A 19,513-nucleotide genomic window follows, 5' to 3' on the forward strand; every position below is an offset into this window, starting at 1 on the left:
CATCCCTAATAGCCTTACCAAAAAAGAATGCATATTAAAGTACTTAATCACAGAGTACAGATTACCCCCATGCATTAAAGTATGTATAGTTGCCGGAGTGTCCCTTTTAGGTATGTTGTGCGCTATAAGCTACCAGCTTCTGCAGATTGAATGGCCTTTGGATATTGCAGAGGCTTAACAGAAACTTTATGAGACCTGCCTAGGTATGCTTTCCCATGTTAGTAAAAACAAGAAGCTAACAGTTATTGGCAATATATATCTCAGTCTAATTCAACCTTCATAATAATAGACATACACGCACACATTCTAAAAGTTAATGAGCTCGCATTTGTATAATAGAGAGTAACCAAAGAACCTGGAGGTGAATTAATGGAAGAAGCAGGTGCCAAATGTATGGGTCCCTACTGTAACATATACCATAACTGTCAAGACAACAAATATAGACAGACATTGCCCATACACATAAGAACTGGCAACTACCGCCATCTAGCGGCTACTCAGGAACTGCAAGGTATTTTCCTTTATTATAGGTCTGCTTTAACCCTTTAACAAAGGAGCACTCTTCTGAAATTCAAACACCCTTTAGAATTGGTGTTTTTTTTTATTTGATTTAGGCGATTTATTTTCTAAACTCCCTTCCTGCTGTTTCTCTTCACAATATTATGACTTTTAAATGTGTGGAACACCGCAATACACTCATACCCACCAAACATTCCCAGAAAAGAGGGTCATCAGGGGAGAAAAGAGTGGCACCGACTCACTCATCACCATGTATTTACACACTTCAAAGTCACCCCAGGGTAACTTGCGCAAGGGGCAAGCAGAGGGGTCTGCAGGATCCCTGTACAGCGGTCTAGGGAGGACTTCGTAACCTATATTAAACCGGCGCTTTCAGAACGAAGCTGGAGGACCGTTACGGGATTCAGGCCTAATAGCCAATGTACCGAGAAGCGTTAGTTGGTATATGATAAGAACGTGACGCCTCCGCACACCGCAGGCTGCCTTCCTCCCGTCTCTCCTCCCTTCCTGTTTTCGGCAGGCATGTGACTCTCCTGTAACAGAGCAGCTGACTGGCACTTCATAACTTCCTCCTCGGGGGATTTCGCTGGGTTCCGATCCGTGCGATGAACTAGATCCGGGCTGTCATTCTCTGCAGTGATGGACCGTCCGGGCCGCTTCGTGTCTTGGACCCGCTTGCTGTTGCTGCTGCTTGTCGGGATTTCGGGGTCACCACTTGTGGAGGCGAGGGGGGCGTCTCGCAAGCCTAACGTGGTGCTGATCTTGACTGATGATCAGGATGTCTCGCTCGGTGGCATGGTAACTCGATCATGGGCAGGGATTGTGTCTTGAGAGGTAGTTGTGGGTACAGGTCTGGGCATATCGTTAGTGCTGGTACTAATCTTGTTTACTGTATTTCTGAATCAGTGAGTGGTGAAGGTGAGAACCCATCTAGCCCTGTGATATGCTTACTCTGTCAGATCTCTTTCTGCATAAGCAAGTTGCTTATTTTAATCCAAAGCGATTGGTGATGATGTAGCATTTGTTACTGGTTTTAGTGGTATTATACTGTATACTGTATCTTTCACATAAATGTCCTTGGCATCTCATGCGATGGTACTCCAGATCTTTCAGCCCGCACCCGGGTGATCTAATCCCGAGGTGATGCAGACTCCTAGAATGGTCGCACGCTGCGGAGGTATATGTGCGAGGTCGTATAGGTAATGTATATAGTGTATGGCACATACATGCGGTCGCAGAGATCACCGACAGAGCCTGTATGGCTGTGGCATTGAGAGCTACGACGGAAAAATCCCTTGGGAACCATTTTTCGGAGTATTCAAAGAAAATTGCCAAATTTTACACTCAGAGGGTAGCCAGACGGGCACTGCACTGGCATGTAAGTGACATTACGGGTCACCTAACCTCCGCAGCGCATCATTACACTTCCTCTCGCTTGTAACAAACCCTGCATTTTACAGTTCTGTACAGAGCATAATGAATATAGCATCACAAAAAAATTAGATTTCAGAAAAGAACAGTAAGGAGGGACCTGCTTAAAAGTGCTTACAGTTTAAAGAGTTGGGGGTGAGGTGGACCAGCTGGCCAAGTGTACCCTACTGTAAATGTTTAGTACACGAAATAACACGACGTAGGTATAATATAATATAATTTATATGTGTATATATATATATATATATAACATGTCATCCGCATGACTATTCTCCCGTATTAAGCTGTCGGTTGGCTCAGTTGGGTGTAAGGATGAGTGAGAAGAACGTAGAGGACTTCTGGACATGAAATCGACCAGATAACGGTCTCCCTCACACCCAGGTCTCCCTCGCACCCAGGTCTCCCTCGCACCCAGGTCTCCCTCGCACCCAGGTCTCCCTCGCACCCAGGTCTCCCTCGCACCCAGGTCTCCCTCTCACCCAGGTCCCCAAAACTATTACACGGCACAGTAGTTCTTAGTTATTAAACCAAAGATTTCTGCCCCTGGAAACAAAGCCATGTGATGTGTCATTATTAATTTAGCTTACGTAGAAACATTAACGAGACTGAAGGCATCTTCCATAGGATACGAATGCTTTCCATTTTGCACTTTGCCCAAGCATATCTGTCCTAAAGTTTATATCTGGACAAGACGTACTTGTGATCTTTGAAACAACGCATCAAGTGTTTAAATTGGCTGATATTGATACTGAAAATAAGACAACAATAATATTTTATAAATATATATAACAATAGCAAGATGCCCATATTTTATTTACAAATAGAGAAATATTCTATAGATTCGACTTCCATCTTCAGATGGAAGGTATAGCGCAGGTAAGCTTTTTGTTTATTAAATGCGGTATTGTTATTTGTTGTTTTTATGTGATATGTGAGTCGTACTGTAGCTTCTGATAAAAATAGATAAATGATACTATTCCAATGCACTGCATCCTCATCACTGTTCCCCTCCTTGTAGACGCCCTTAAAGAAGACAAAGGGGTTGATTGCCGACCGAGGGATAACGTTTCCTAACGCAGTAAGTGCTTGCCAACGATATATAGCTCTATTGCACCAGTGCTGACTACAGGATGCATTTGCAATAATAGTGTGGTGCTGAATTCTCTCATGTTTAACAGTTAATTGTGAATTGTATCATCTTTTGTATCATCTTTTTTCCTTGATGTCCTGTATCTTTTGGCAGTGACATCCATGGTTACAGTTTTGTCTTCTAATCACACATTAATGCCCACGCCACATGTAGGGCAGGAGGGTAATATGTAAGATGGTATATAACAGTAAGTGACCCATCAGATAAACCTTACGAGAGCACTACACGGAGTTTAGTTAAATATTAGTAGCTATGTAATGGTTATTCATTATCATATGTTTGCTTACGTGACAGACGACTATATGCAGGCATAATGAGGTCAGTGCCGCTGTGGCAGTGATCTTGTCGGTATGTTTAACAATTTACTGAATGGTTTCTTTTGTTTCAGTACGTCGCCAGTGCCCTGTGCTGCCCCAGCCGGTCCAGCATCCTGACGGGGAGATACCCCCACAATCACCATGTGGTTAATAATACCATAGAGGGCAACTGCAGCAGTAAGGCCTGGCAGAAGACCCAGGAGCCATACACGTTCCCCGCTCTGCTGAACTCCATCGGCTACCAGACGTTCTTTGCCGGCAAATATTTAAACCAGGTAATGTTCCGGATGATTTTTCTTCGTTAAGGAAGACCACAGGAATGAGGAAGCACTTAGTTAAACTATTATAACTTTTTGTTTTAGTTATGAATGTATTCTTTGTCATAAAACACACAATGAATCTGTTGTTTTGCAAGGATATTTAACCCCTTAACGACAATTGCCGGTCCTGGCACGACACGGAAAAGCATGTGCTTTACGACAATTGACGTGCCAGGACCGGCACGTCTTTAAACGGGTGCAGAAAGCGATCTGTTTTCGCTTTCTGCACCCAAAAAACGTTGCTGAATGCCTCGACCTCGAGGCATTCAGCAACGCCGCGATCGGAACGAAGGGGCCATCTCTGGCCCCTCCACGGGGCGTCAACATCCGCCATACTTTGTATGGCGGCAGACGCCCGTTTTAAAAGCGTTTAGGAGGCGATCAACGATCGCCTCCTAAACTTAAATGGTGTCGCTGGAATGCCTCGATCAGGAGGCATCCAGCGACACCAAACACTTACCTTTCGATGGGCTGTGACCGCTCCGGAGAGCGGTCACAGCCGCAGCTGCCGATGATCTTCGCCATCAAGCAAGATGGTCGCTGCCCTGTAACAGGAACCAACAAATTGTAAAAGTTCGCTAGATGGTCTAGACCATCTAGAGAACTTTGGCTCCACTTGCAGGTTGAATACAGGTACTGCATTCACCATGCAAGTCAATGGAACCCAGCTTTCTAATCACAGTGTGATTAGTAAAAATAAATTAAAAAATAAAATAAAATTAATAATAATTAGAAAAAAAATAGTAAAAAACTAGTAAAATGTAAAAATCATTTCCCACTGATGTCACTATCAGGGGAACCTCCAAGTTGAAAAAAAATGTTAAAATTTTTTAAAAAGACAAAAAATAAATATATATATATAAAAAATATATTTTTGTGAGCAAGTCCTAAAATTAGCATATTAGCTTAAAACAATTCTCGCATGGAAAGAGTTAAAATACTGGCATATTAAATGCTTGTGGGGTGTCTACTTTTAAAAAAGGTATGATTTGATGGGGTAAATTGAATTGGCCAGGTTCAACAACGTCCCAATTAACACCGGGGGAAGGATGGCCACACACCTAATTTCCAATTAGAAAAATGCACACGTACCAAATGTGGCCTTTTAGTTCCCACAAAAATGACAAACCCATGCATGTGGGATATCACTGCACTCAGGAGATGTTGCTGAACACATTATGGGGTGTCGTGTGACAGCGGCATATGCCAGGAGCTGTAAATTCATACATAAAGTTGGTGTGTGTGGGAAAAATACACACACAAAAATACTACTGCAAACTTTGAAAACATGCTGGTGGTAAAATGTGTGCATGCAAAGAGTTAAAATACCAGCATTTAAAATACCCTGTGGTGTCTAGTTTTGAAAAATATATGGTTTTGTTGGGCACACTGAAATGGCCCGGCTCAAAGATGTACCAAATAGGGCACGGGCAGTGGATCCCCAAATGCCAAAGTTCAACATTGAAAAATGCGCATGCCCCAAATGTGGCCCTTTTGCCCCCAAACGGCCAGGCAAAATCATTCATGTGAGGTATCGCTGTACTCAGGAGATGTTGCTGAACACATATTGGGGTGTTTTGTGATAGTGACATATACGAGAACTTTTTAATTCATACCTGAAGTAAAATGTGTGTGGAAAACCAAATGCAAAAAAATGACTACCACAAAGTTTGACAAAGACTGGTGGTAGATATGGTGCATGGAAATAGTTAAAATACTAGCATTTGGAATACCCTGGGCTGTCTAGTTTTCAAAAATATATGATTTGATGGGGTAAATTGCATTGGCCGGGTTCAAAGATACCCGAAATGGCACATGGGGGGAAGAATTACCAGATTTGGAAAAAATGGCTTTGAAATAGCAAAACGCTACCTGTACTTATTGCCCCATAATGGGTAGAAAAAAGCAAAAAAACATAAAAACATTGGGTATTTCTAAACTCAGGACAAATAGTAGAATCCATTTAGCAGGTTTTTTCATTACCTTTTATAGATGAGTAAAAGATTTTTCAACTAAAAGTTAGAAACAGTCATTTTTTTCTAAATTTTTCACCATATTTTATACTTTTTTTAGTAGTAAATAATATGATACAATCAAAACAATGTCATCTAAAGAAAGCCCTTCTTGTCCTGAAAAAAACAATATCTAATGTGTGTGGGTTCAATAAACGGGAAAGAAGAAAATTACAGCTAAACACGAGCAGCGCAGAAATGTTAAAAAGGCCATTGTCACGAAGGGTACAAAAAGTAAAATCAGCCTTTGTCACGAAGGGGTTAAGCAAAGTATTGTAACGCTTATTAGAACGCCAAACATTATGTAAACCAAAAAACACAGAACCATGCGACGTAATATCGGGCAAAGCCTATCCATGTAACGTGTTAAGCAAGCATGCTTTTTGCTTGTAACGGACGTTCCCTCACTGCTGCTTACAAGGTGCTCTGATCTGAGGGTGGGGGGGGGCAGCTCATTTTTGGTGATATTTCCCTGGCTTTATTCTACCGCCATGGAACTGCAACATCGACTGTATCAGATCGCCAATAACTGGGAGGGGTTCAGCATGCAGAAAGTATACACTTAGCTGCTCCACTCACCCTCAGATCAGTGCACCTTGTCAGCTGTGCAGTGTGGCAGTCAATCAGCAAAGCAAACACACAACGGTGGCCGTACTTTGGAGTATTCTCCAAGCGATCCCAGAACATTAAAGAGTTACATGCATGATGCGTAGGTATAAGATGTAGGTAATTTTTTGCCATAAAAAGCTTTATTTCAAGGAATACGGTATGCTATTGAGCCACGTCCATCAAGAGAAAACTGGGGCAATCTGCTTTATTTGTAGCAATCTGCAGAAATGTTTCTGTAGTGGTTGCCCCCTTTGGTCGCTGTTAGATATGGCTTGTAGTTGAGGTCACAAGCCACTGGGAAACCATGACATGGATAAAAAGAAAAGCGCCACAAATGTTGTTGATGTGTCTTTGGCCATTTGTTGTTTACGTGCTGTGTATTTTGTGCTGTTTTGTACAGTATGGAGTGGAGAAGGCAGGCGGGATCAGCCATGTGCCTCCAGGCTGGAGTTATTGGTACGCTTTGGTGAGTATTGTCACCATAACTGTCAGTGATGTTGTTGATCAAAAAACATGTAATATGGAACACCCATTGTGTCAGCAGAATAGCCAACAAGTGTACAGTATTACTTCATCTCCCACCTACTGGAACTGATACAAAATATTTGTTCTTCGTTGGCTCTTCCCCACAAGGCTTCAGGTATAACATGAAACTACGGTAATTTGTGTTTGAAAATACTTGAATGTTGCGGAGGAACCAGGTTGGCTTCATGTCACAGATCACTGAGCAGCTGACATGTTCTTCACTTGTTTATTCTCAATGTGTTTGCTTTTGTGCATATGTTAAGAGTGAATATCACTCTTCTAGATGTTACTATGCTTAAAGGGGCAGTAATACTTTAGTTCATCTTTCAGCATAGATCACATTTAAATGGGCAGTCTCCTCCGCAGAGTGTATGAATTCCCTACTAAAGTAACAAGGAAGCATTTTTGTACAGTGGATTAAAATAATAAAATAGCTCAACGTTACCCCATACAGAATGGCACCTGGTCATTTTTGAGTTAGTTTACTCCTGTCTGCGTGTCCAAGTAGTGACCACTCTGAATTCTAACGATCTTTAAACTGATTTCTTTTGCATTAAATAAACATAAATTTGAATATATATATATATATGTGTGTGTGTATGTATGTGTATATATATATATATATATATATATATATATATATATATATATATATATATATATATATATATATATATATATATAATTTAGATAATAAACCACCTTTTCTAACACCTGTTTATTTTTTAGGAGAAAAATTCAAAGTATTATAACTACACGCTTTCAAAGAATGGCAAAGCACAAAGTCATGGGGGAAACTACACTTTGGATTACTTGACAGATGTTTTGGTGAGAATGAACTATTTGGCCCATCTAGTCTGCCTGCCCAAAAATGATGTCACCTTCCCTTTTTTCTGATTTGGAAAAAAGCAGTAAACCAGGAATTAAAGTATTTTTGCTTCTGGGAATGGGTTTTCAGAATCAGATTTTGGGCCACACCAATGGTGTAAGGTTTCCATATCTCCTTCATGTGGAATTTTGTCACACCTATTACATTATGTCAGAAGTTTTGATTTTGAGAATGTGTCGTAGAGCACATACTGTTAATTGATTCTTTTGGAGCAACAACCTTACATTGAGTTTAGTTGAATTTATAATTATTTGTTTTAAAAGTGTGAGTATCCTGCAACACTGCATACACATAGCTGTTGACATCACACATATAACGCATACTGGGACGTTTATATATACAGCATATTGGAACAAAACAAATGGAATGACATTCTAAAGTACATGGGGGTACGGTAATGCATGGCGGAAGACTGAGGTGATCCACCAAAGTTTATTTATCTAGTAGGAAACCTAAAATGTCTCGTATGCATTTTCCAGAGGAACGAAACGTCGGGGAGAATGTGTGACCCATTGCAGATAATTGGGGAATTAGTAAACAGAATGTTGGCTTATGATAAACCACTTCCTCTTAGTGCTTTTACTACCTTATTTTCTATTTTTTGTTGTTCTATTAATAGTATAAGCTTCACACAATTTACAAAAACATGTTTGTTTCAATTACAGTGGATAGTGATGTCTAATGAAAATAATTAAAGTAGTTCTGCTGATTTATTTCTTTTTTTAAATTATATACACCATTTCCATTTGTACTCTATTTCTATGGAGAGCGCTCCTTGTTGTGTAACAATAAGAGCTTTACAAGAAGCTTGGCTCTAGGGCTGAAACAACTAATCGATAAAATCGATAATAATCGATAATGAAAATCGTTGTCAAGAATTTTTATTATCGATTAGTCGAATCGATTTTTATCGATTTTATCCTTATATAATCCGACCTTAAACAGAGATCGGATTATAACACTAGAATCCAGATCCCCCGCAACGCTGCAGGGGACCTGGATTCCCCTCACTGTCGGCCGGTGGGTGTCCGTGCAATGCGCAGAGACAACTTCCGCCTCTCCCCTTCACTTCCATACACCGCTCTGGCTCCTCCCCCTCCCATACACCGCTCTGACTCCTCCCCCCTCCCATACACCGCTCTGCCTCTCTCCCGACTCCCTGGTGTTTTGTGAACCTCCGTTGCTGACAGGCACTTTCACTGCAGCTTCATAGAAGCCTCAGCGTAAGTGAAGGTGAGTAACGGAGGCTGTCTGTGTGCATCGTGCAGACCCCCACCGGCTGACAGAGAATCGAGGTCTCCTGCAGAGGATCATCCTCTCTGTCAGCCGGTGGGGGTCTGCATCGCACAGACAGCCTCCGTTACTGCACTTCACTTACGCTGAGGCTTCTATGAAGCTGCAGTGAAAGTGCCTGTCAGCAACAGAGGTTCACAAAACACCAGGGAGTCGGGAGAGAGGCAGAGTGGTGTATGGGAGGGGGAGGAGCCAGAGTGGTGTATGGGAGGGGGGAGGAGCCAGAGTGGTGTATGGGAGGGGGGAGGAGGCAGAGTGGAGTATGGGAGGGGGAGGAGGCAGAGTGGAGTATGGGAGGGGGGAGGTAGAGTGGTGTATGGGGGGTATAATGAATTTCAGAGTGGCATATCTGGGGGAGGCAGAGTGGTGAATCAGGGAGTATAATGAATTTCAGGGTGCTGCAGGGCATTTATGGGGAGCGGAGTGGCAAATAGGGAGGTATAAGGCATAAATAGGGGCGAGTGGCATATTGGAAGTTATAAGGCATATAGGGGGTATAAGGTATATATCGATATTAGGCATATCAGGGGGGCATAAGACATATCTGGGGGTAAAAGGTATATCAGGGGGCTCAGTTGCATATCACTGGCATATAAGGAGTATAAGGCATATCGGGCACAGTGGCATATCAGGGGGCACAGTGGAATCTCTGGCATATAGGAGGTATAAGGCATATATGGGGCAGAATGGCAAGCTGGGGGTCAGATGTGCATAACTGGGGGCAGTTTGGTAAATAAAAGAAAATATAAACAAGGCTTTTTTCTCATAGTTTTTATTAAATATGAAAAATAGTTAACATATGAATTAATATTTACTAATAACTTTGTATTAAAACCTAGTTTGAGAAACACTGTGTTTGGGTTCTTGTAGCTTTTATAATTATGTCAGTAAAATAAGGTGAATAGAGAGAGGCCATTGCAATAAAGAGATGAAAGTGTAAATTGTACGTTTTTTTTATTACATTATTTTAAATAAAAAAAAAATTGCATTTTTTTATTCGATTAATCGAAAAAATAACCGGCCAACTAATCGATTATTAAAATAATCGTTAGTTGCAGCCCTACTTGGCTCAATATATATTTTTAGGTAAAGCATTTTGTTATTGAAATAAAAAAACTCTTAGTTTATACACGGATAATTGTAAATATGGACGGTCCCATTTGATATTTAACAATAATGAAAATGGTGGTCCTTGCCCCAAGCTATGACCGTTGTAAGTCTATAAACCTAGAAATATACCAAGGAGGGTTCAAAACTTTCTTGTGATGTCACTACTGACTTATTTAATGTTTCATACACAGGCCAATATATCCCTTGACTTTTTAAGCTATAAATCCAACTATGAGCCGTTCTTCATGATGATTGCTACGCCTGCTCCTCATTCTCCATGGACAGCGGCACCCCAGTATGAGAAGTCCTTCCTCAATGTCAGTGCACCCAGGAGCAGCAACTTCAATGTGCATGGCAAGGTGCAGTAACTATGTCTTAAAGCCCAATAAATTGTTATTCTATCTGTGTAAATATATATATATATATATATATATATATCTGTGTTGTTAATATAGTGAAACAACAATATAGCTATTTGTGTAAGAGTAACCGTGTCCTTGTTCTTACTTTTGCTTTTGTATCCAAACTTCTGGTTATCTTGGCATAGTTGTTGTTGTTGGCCCGTTACTACATAGCAGGGGGAGACAGGTAAAAGATGTGCCATATGCAGTCACTTCCATAAATCTACAAATATTAACATTTAATATTAATTATTAGCACAGTAGCACAGCAAAATTGGGTCCTAATGTAGTAAGCATATGTTGGGCAAAAAAATGCTTAAAGCCAGGTGAATTCATTGTGCATTTCTCAAATTAGGAAGTGGCACAGCAAACCAGCTACGATATAGTGTATTCACAATTTACAGGATCCAGCACGTTCCTTGAAATGTGAAAACAGTCCACTTTTTGTTTTGTTTCTTTATCTTGGTTATACTGTGGAGTTAAACTTAAGAAGTTTAAGTGTTGACTGTAATATTCAATGATATAACCTCTTCCCTTCCTTTCGCGCAGGATAAGCATTGGTTGATCAGACAAGCCAAGACGCCAATGAGCAATACATCCATACAGTTCTTGGACAATGCCTTTCGGAAGAGGTATACACACACAACCCTACAGTTAGTTACTTACTGTGTTTACTGCTGCTTAATGAATTTCTTTTTTCGCATGACTAGGGGTAGTGCTATTATATGTAAATGCTGATGTCCTCATACTTGTCTAGATGGCAAACTCTTCTCTCAGTTGATGACCTTATCGAAAAACTTTTGAAGGAACTAGAGACCCGTGGCGAGCTTGAGAATACTTATGTCTTCTTCACATCGGACAACGGATACCACACAGGTGAGAGGTTGACTTATCCCATGTAAAGTTAATAATATACAATATTATTATATAAAATGCTTACATGACCGTGTTGCACTAGCTTTTAGACTACGAGGTCTGGTATGATTGCTGAATGTCGCAGTGATCAAAGCATATCTTGTGGTGTCTCTGTTTATATTGACATCATTGAGAAATGTATTGGGAGTTTCTGGAGGGTTATTGTGTTTGAGCTTGAGTGTCGTAACAATTATCGGGCTATAAACTGGAAGTTCCAGTCAGCTGAGCATGACAGAAATTGTTTTCCAAGACATCTGGAGCAACCGGGCCAACCAAAAATGATCACGACTGACAACACTGGCACCCTCCAGGGCTGCAGATAAAGGAAGTTTTATTGGATAAAAAATGGATTTTTTTTTATATAAAATGTCCTTCTGTGGTTAAAGTACATTACTTTATATACCACTGTATTTGATGGTGAATGAAAAATATCTTCTATTTACACAGAATTTAAGAGTCTTGTATGGTCATCTGATAATACAATGAAGCAATATTCTTTAGAATCTGTTGGTTATCCGTATCAGTATGATGAGATGCTGATGTATGATAAGCTGGTATCAGTAAGTGAATAAACAGCACTTGTTGCTCAAGGACAGTACACCTATTCATTCATATTGTTTTATTATTAATTGTTCTGTAATCCAAAATAGCTGTCTTCCTGATTTCTGGTTCGTTTTTGCTGATATAATTTCCTGTGTTTTTATTTCTATTTTAAAATGCAGGCTGTAAAGATAAAATGCTTACATCTGCTGACTTGATAATGCCTTACCATTAAAAAAGCAGGACTAACATACAAGTTAGTTTTATAGAAAACGAATATTTCAACCATTATAGCTCATTTATATATGGGCAAATTTGTGATGGCCTTAAAAAACAAACAAAAAACAACACATTTTTTTTGGGGTGGTGGTAACAATAAAGTATAGGACGAGAGTAGATATGAGCCCAAGCCCAATTGGATCACTGCATCCTATCTTAGTAGTAATCTGGAAACCAGGTGTATGGGTAAATTGGGGATCAGCGGTTAGAAACTTTGCTCTAAAGTAGTTAACCTGGATTTAAACACTTGTTACTCCTCCTCCTTGCGGTGGGACTGTGACATGTTATTCTAGGCTCTTTGTTGCCTGCCAGTAAACCTGCAGCCTGTGCCTGACCACTAGATATGCTGTTAGTGACTATGGGTACGACATTGGATCTTTCCTGCACCCTTGCACCGGGCAGGGGAGGCAAATTGGACTGCAGGTGTTGACCCCAAAAAAGATTGTGCTTGACCCTCATGCTTTTAATAAACTCCTTGAACAGTCATGTGTTAAAACATCATATTGCATTGTAACATAAAAGGGACATTAGTATATTTCTTCAAACACATGGAATAAAGGGCTTTTCTCTTTGTGTTGCAGGTCAGTTCTCTTTGCCAATAGACAAAAGACAGCTGTATGAGTTTGATATAAAGGTGCCGCTGCTGGTACGAGGGCCTGGGATTAAGCCCAACCAGATATCCAAGGTAAAGCACAGTGAGTATGAACTAGTGGATACTGAAAGGGGATATATGTGGGGAGTAGTTATTTCTGAAGTTACCTGGTTATCATACATTATTAGATCACTTAGTACAAAAAAGCCAAATTACTCAATGGGGGAAATTACAGCTTTTGGAGGCTACTCTGAAACAGACACTCTTCAAAGCTCATCAAAACATACACTGCTGGGGGTATTTGTGCATCAGTGTGTATGGATTGCTGGAAATGAGCAGACGTGGATTAAACACTGTACATATGGATAATGCATCTCCATAACATTAAATGATGTAGCTGTTTGTAGATCCAAAAATACTGTAATTTTTCTTTTGAGCTGCTCCTCATTTCACTCTTTTTCAATATTTACTTATTTTACTGCATAGCATAGAGCTGTTGCTCCGTGATAACTGCAATTAACTTTGTACTGTTTGCTGCCTTAAGAGTTGTCTTATACCTGATTAAAAACATGATTAAAGATTCATATCCGGGAAGGGCATTCAACGGTTCTAGGGATGATTCTTTTAAAGCTGCGTTTAGATGTACCAGTGTTTGGAAGTAGTTGGGACAGAACCTTTAAACACTCTGCCTATCTAATCAAAGCATTATTTGTTATTGCTTCGTCAAGACTCATTTTTGCATCTGTTATGTTAAAGAGCTGTGACGAGTTACAAAATCTTCTTAGTTTTGGTATTATTTTTTTTAAAATCACTGTTTGGGATTTTTGTTAATGTTTGGAGAAGCAGGGTTCCAGGTTATGTGGTCTCGCTCCATTTGGGGATATTTAACAGTACTGCCTTTTTCCAAAAAAATTCGATGGAAGGAGGGAGCTAAAACAGTTTTGGAGAAGTTGTTTTTCTTTTGTAAATGTCTAAAAACGTTTCATTCTCTGTCTAAAACAAGTTCTTTTTCTCTCCAGTCGCTTATTGCAAACATTGACCTGGGTCCAACCATTCTGGATATTGCTGGATATAACCTGAATAAGACCCAGATGGATGGAATGTCATTCCTACCAATTTTGGCAAGTTCCGGCATTTGAACGTATTTAACAGTAATTGGTTTTCTTTGCACAGTAAAGATTGTTTTCTTGGATATCTACAAGACATGGGGGTCTCCATTAAACCAATAGGGAGTAATTGATTGTTTATTAAACTTTACTCATGCTTAGTTTCCCTGTTAAATCTTGGTGGCAGCTGTGACGAGGGCCAACCAAGCTAAATCCAAATTTAGTCACACCTTCTCTGCTAATTGTGAATTTCAAAAGTCCTCCGACACGGGTACACCTGATTTCCAGTGAACTCCTGGTGTCACAGTTCCACTTTTAGCAGACTTCTCTGATTTGGGGTTGCTGAATTAATTTTTTTTCTTTTTCTTTAGAAGGATGCCAGTAACGTGACCTGGAGAACTGATATTTTGGTTGAATACCAAGGGGAAGGCCTTAATGTGACAGATCCAACATGTCCGAATCTGGGTCCTGGTGTTTCTGTGTGTATCTTTTTTTCATTATAGTCACAAGATGGATATGGTTTCTATCAACTTAAAAAAGTGAAAAACCGTAAAAGATCCGATTTTCGGTATCTGCAGTTTTTCTGTAATTGTAATGTAACGTATTATATAGAAATTGTATATTTATGTTGCAGCAATGTTTCCCAGACTGTGTTTGCGAGGATTCATACAATAACACGTATGCATGCGTGAGAACTATCGCAGAATCCTACGACTTGCAGTACTGTGAGTTTGATGATGCAGAGGTAAGGATAATTACACAATGTTGTAGTTCATTTAGAATTAAGAAAAAACTGCCAGATTTCATATGGTATTAGGCTTGATATGCCTTCTATTTCTTATTTCAGCATAGGTGAGTATATTATAGCACCCCAAAGAATTGCTGGTAAATATGGGGTACCAGGGGCAGACTACAGAACAGGTTGTGCCACCTGCATGTCTGATTATTATGGGTGCTGCCAAACCAGGCACTTGTCACTCAAGTTCCCTTGGCTCCCCTCCAGTATTTTGACATAACCTGCATCAGGCTGGTTATCGTTTTGTCATATCACTACCCATGGTAATATATTAACTGACCTTTTTTGTTTAGCATCTAGTAAGTGTATCTATTGTTGTGGAACTCATATTGTCTCCTTGAGCTTGAGATGCTTCAATTTAGGAGCCTATAGTAGTAATCCTCCAGCCAACAGCTGCCGGATAATGGTATTGGCCTCCCTGTGATACGGTGCTGAGTTCTCATCATTTAAATTAATTTTATTATATGATGTACAGGAATCACCATCCCAAATACTTATCTCAAGCAACGCCATTTGCGTGATTGGTTCTCACTGTGACTAGAGGTTATTGGAGATGACAACCATCCTTTGGTGTGAAGGCTCTTATTCATCAGCCAGAGACCAGAGACGCTATGCAGCTGGGCAGCTGTACTTTTGTTGATGGCTTAAAGTACATCACTGACCTCACTTTCTTTTATTGCCTTTGCTATATAATAGTTGACCTAAAGCTAGAGTATGTGGAGCAGAATGCATTCACGGTGCTACACCAGTATCGCACAAATACAGAATGATAACACGCTATGTCTTAACTATTGAAATGCAGGTGTTTGTAGAAGTGTATAACCTGACGGCAGATCCAAACCAGCTGACTAACATTGCTAAATCCATAGACCAGGAAATCCTGGAGAAGATGAACCATCGGCTTATGATACTTCAGTCTTGTGTGGGTGCATCATGTCACACGCCAGGAGTGTTTGACCCAAGGTATTTCCCTTTTAAATGTGAAAATATGGTGAAGGTAAACTCCCAGCATAAACTTGCAAGACAATGATCATGACAGAGCTAGAATATTTTTTGCCATATTAAAAATAATGTCTTGCTGTTTTTGTTTTTTTGTGCTTAGTAGTTATACCCACGTGGCTTCAACTGCGAAATTGCTAAATGATTTCTTTTATTTGAATACATTTTTGAAATTTGACATAACGAAATAATAACTTTATAATTGTCAAATAGCACAGATTATAGATGTTCATGTAAACCTTCTTAATTATATATTTCTTTCTCAAGCCTTTTGGGTTTTTTCACTTAGTTGTGGATTCAGCTCTTTGAATTCAATGAACATGAACCCCAGGGAGCTTCTGCTGCAGGTACATTTTGGCTGGCCCTGTATAATGCATAGCTAATTCAGCAGAGTTTCTTCAAACTTCTTTCTGTTGAATTACACTTTATACAGGGGAAGCTCAGCTAATCTAGTTGGAGAAACCTGCCAGTGTTGGCTCCTAATTATTAATAGTGAAACCGCAACTCTCCTTTAGTGAATTGAGGCGAGATCATATGGTTTTATTTAAAACTGAATAACAGAGCTTCTTATGGTACTAGCAAACTTAACTTCAAACTGGTTTGAGTCTTAAGAAAACACACACAATCTACTGTGAATTAAAAATAAGGTGTGTATATTTATTTAAGACTTTAGAAGAAAAAAAGCAAACTGACTTATTTGCTGATGCTTATGTCTGCTTTGGTACTGAAGACCAGGGACGAGACCACAGGGGGGAAATGAGCTTCGGCAATTAAGATTTGTAACTTTATGAATTTTATTTTTGTGTAATGCTAAAATGAGGCATGAAATGAGAGCCCTTGTATTGTGTATACACTACCTTGTTCTACCAAGAGTAACGGTAAATGCCTTCTGTTCCAGGTATAGTTTTGATCCCAGGTTGATGTTTAAGGATCAAGGTGCACAAGATCAAGCATTCCGCAGAAAGTCTTTGAAATTGCCCCAAATCTGACCGGGAAGAATTTCATCCTGAAGATCATCTCTTAAATGAAGTACACAAGCTTGTGTGTGTGTGTGTGTGTGTGTGTGTGTATGTATGGAAACTTCAGTAAGCTGATTTATTTTCCATCATTTCTGTACAGGATCTAATCAGTAGTTGCCGATCATGTGAAATATATCAAATTTTTAACACTCTGGAAAGTTGCCATGGGACTTGTTCTCTTTGATTTTTTTGAGCGGCATTGTATCTGGGTTGTATGTGGTGGGTTACTTTTACCACTGCGAATATACTTAAAAAAGCATATTTTTTTCTGTGATAAAGGGAAATATCAATGGTATGAACCTTTTTCAAATGGCAATGAAAAAAAAATATAAAACAAGATATAGGATTGTATAATCGCTCACATGAAAACCATTTCTATATATGAGAAACATATATATTTGCAAACTAAGGATGACAATTTGACCTATCATCATAAAAAAATTCCCAGTCAGTAAGATGATTTGTCTCGGGATACATGTTCGTGTCTGAAAATACTATATTTTCTTAATTCTTTAACCACAATGTGAATTTAAATGGTGGTACATTACCATCCAGCCCTAGTACCCCGTTATCAGAGGTGTGCAGTAAAATATACCTATATGAAGCCTGTTACATCCCAGTAGCTTATATCCCAGCATACAGTTTCTTTGTTACTTGAAATTTTATAATGTGGCGAGTTCCAAAGAAGCTGGTATGTGTGATATTTACTTAAAACATAGTCACTTTTGGGGCCAGGTGCTATTAATTATGGAATACAAACAAATCTCCAGATGTATACAAATATCTTGAGGGTCACATCAGGAGGATGTTCTTGGATAGGAATCAGGAGACTTCTTGGACTTTCATATCATTATTAAATACAAGAGGGTCTTTTTTTTTTTTTTAGGTCGGTTGCCCTTTTTTAGTACCATAACATCTAGTTGTGCTTCTGTCCTGCTTGTTAACAAGCTGCCGGTGCAGTAATTGGAACGGAACTTTAGACAATACAGTATTTTGGGGTATTCTCACACTTAATTTTTTAACTGGTGGAACTGTAGAATTACATAAAATGGGCTTGTGCTATTGCCATAATGGAAGCAAATGTGAAGCAATAGCAATTTACAAAAGATTATAGCTTAAAAATATGAAAACACTTTTAAAAATCTAATTATAATAATGCAGCTTCGTGCTTATACTTTTCTGAATAAATCTAAAGCCACGTACCAAAGTGAGGAAAATGAAAACCCGTTTTTGGTATCGCAATCACATACCGAACACAACATAGAAAAACATAACTAATTTTCACAGTGCACGTTTTTAATTCATGTTAAAAAAATGTTTCGGCACATTTGAATATCTCGTTTAACATTTCAGTGCCCTCTGGCATTGAATGGGCTTGTGGTACTTTAGTTCACTATAATTCAATATTTTTTTTCCCCTGAAGATGTATTTTTTATGTATTAACTGTTGAAGCCCCTTTGTTTTGATTCATCCAATAACTATTAAACATGAATGTAATATTTTTATGATAGGTGCAATCAGATATATCATGTAGTCACAAGTAACGAGGTACGGTGGAAAATGGACCATAGTAGTTATGTTTCACGGTCGGTTAATGGACAGTCGCTAACTTTGACCCAAACAAGCAAAAACATGTGGATAGGGCTCAAAGTGATACTACTGTACCAACACCCATCATATCTAGCGCTTTACACATTTACAAAGCTGTGATTGGTGGATAAAAATCAAAATGGCAGCTTTTATGTTGAAGCTGAGATTGATACAGTGTTCCATGGAAGGGCAAGATTGCTTTTCTGATAAACTAATCTAAATGCTTCAGGGCTAAATGATTTTCATTATTATGGTTGTTCGAACCCTTCAAAATTAACCCACTTATTGTAGACTCTATCCCCAAAATGAAAATGGGGAAAGGGAGAATATTGCACTGGTCTTTTTAAGCTGCCCGATAATAATTCTGAATTACTTAAAATTGTTTTTGCTTTCTATGCTGTTTTTTTTATGTATGATCCGCAGATGTTGTGTATTTTGCTTTATGTGGTATGATTTAACAATTTTGTTAGTGAAGTGCCCTTTAACTGACCCTGTTCACTGCTGCACTTTTCAATAAAAGAGGATTATTTGCGTGTTTGTTTTACTTTATTAGCCATCAGCGCTGGTGGGTTCCTAGTATGTCTGCGATCATTCAGCTAGTTATAATAATTGCAACTGAATCCAGACTCAGAGGATTTTGTCTTTAATGTCCAAGAATGCCTGCTTCTGAGTGTAGCTCCCATTGGCAGGAGGGTATGTGGGCAAAAACAAGGCACTCTCTAGATACTGATGACATGCTTAATGCAACATTCTGGTTTTCTTTTTTTTTTTTTTTTTTTTGAAGCCCAGAGGTTCAGTATTTTGAAATAGGCAGGGAGCGGGCTGTGTCAAGACCCTGTGACCTGGTGCTTCTAGAGGTTGTAGCCGTATTAGTCCAGTGGTGTCAATATCAAATAACAGATGAAATAAGTATCTTGTGATAACTTTTTTTATTGGACTAACAGAATTTTGGAACGGCAAGCTTTTGGGAGCTTTACTCCCTTTTATATAATATATATATATATATATAATATACACATATACACACACACACGGACAACATTCCCTAAAATATCTCAAGCAGTGATTCCCTGGTGATGGCGAGACATTTTTCATTCAAAG

General features: G+C 39.2%; 1 protein-coding gene across 1 annotated transcript; it reads left to right on the forward strand.

Moving 5' to 3' along the window:
* The first annotated feature begins 1,158 nt into the window (after nt 1–1,158).
* On the forward strand, nt 1,159–16,792 carry LOC149299837 (N-acetylglucosamine-6-sulfatase-like). The gene is made up of 14 exons (XM_089486121.1): nt 1,159–1,317; nt 2,969–3,028; nt 3,489–3,692; nt 6,759–6,824; nt 7,613–7,711; nt 10,367–10,534; nt 11,126–11,208; nt 11,334–11,452; nt 12,892–12,995; nt 13,922–14,023; nt 14,380–14,487; nt 14,643–14,753; nt 15,607–15,767; nt 16,702–16,792. Exons 1-14 carry the CDS (start codon nt 1,159–1,161, stop codon nt 16,790–16,792), a joined length of 1,635 nt encoding a protein of 544 aa, XP_089342247.1.
* Nucleotides 16,793–19,513: the final 2,721 nt, after the last annotated feature.

The sequence above is a fragment of the Sceloporus occidentalis genome, unplaced genomic scaffold (assembly GCF_023333645.1).
Source record: "Sceloporus occidentalis isolate IW3139 unplaced genomic scaffold, rSceOcc1.0.p SCAF_28, whole genome shotgun sequence".
In the NCBI taxonomy this organism is placed as follows: Eukaryota; Metazoa; Chordata; class Lepidosauria; order Squamata; family Phrynosomatidae; genus Sceloporus; species Sceloporus occidentalis.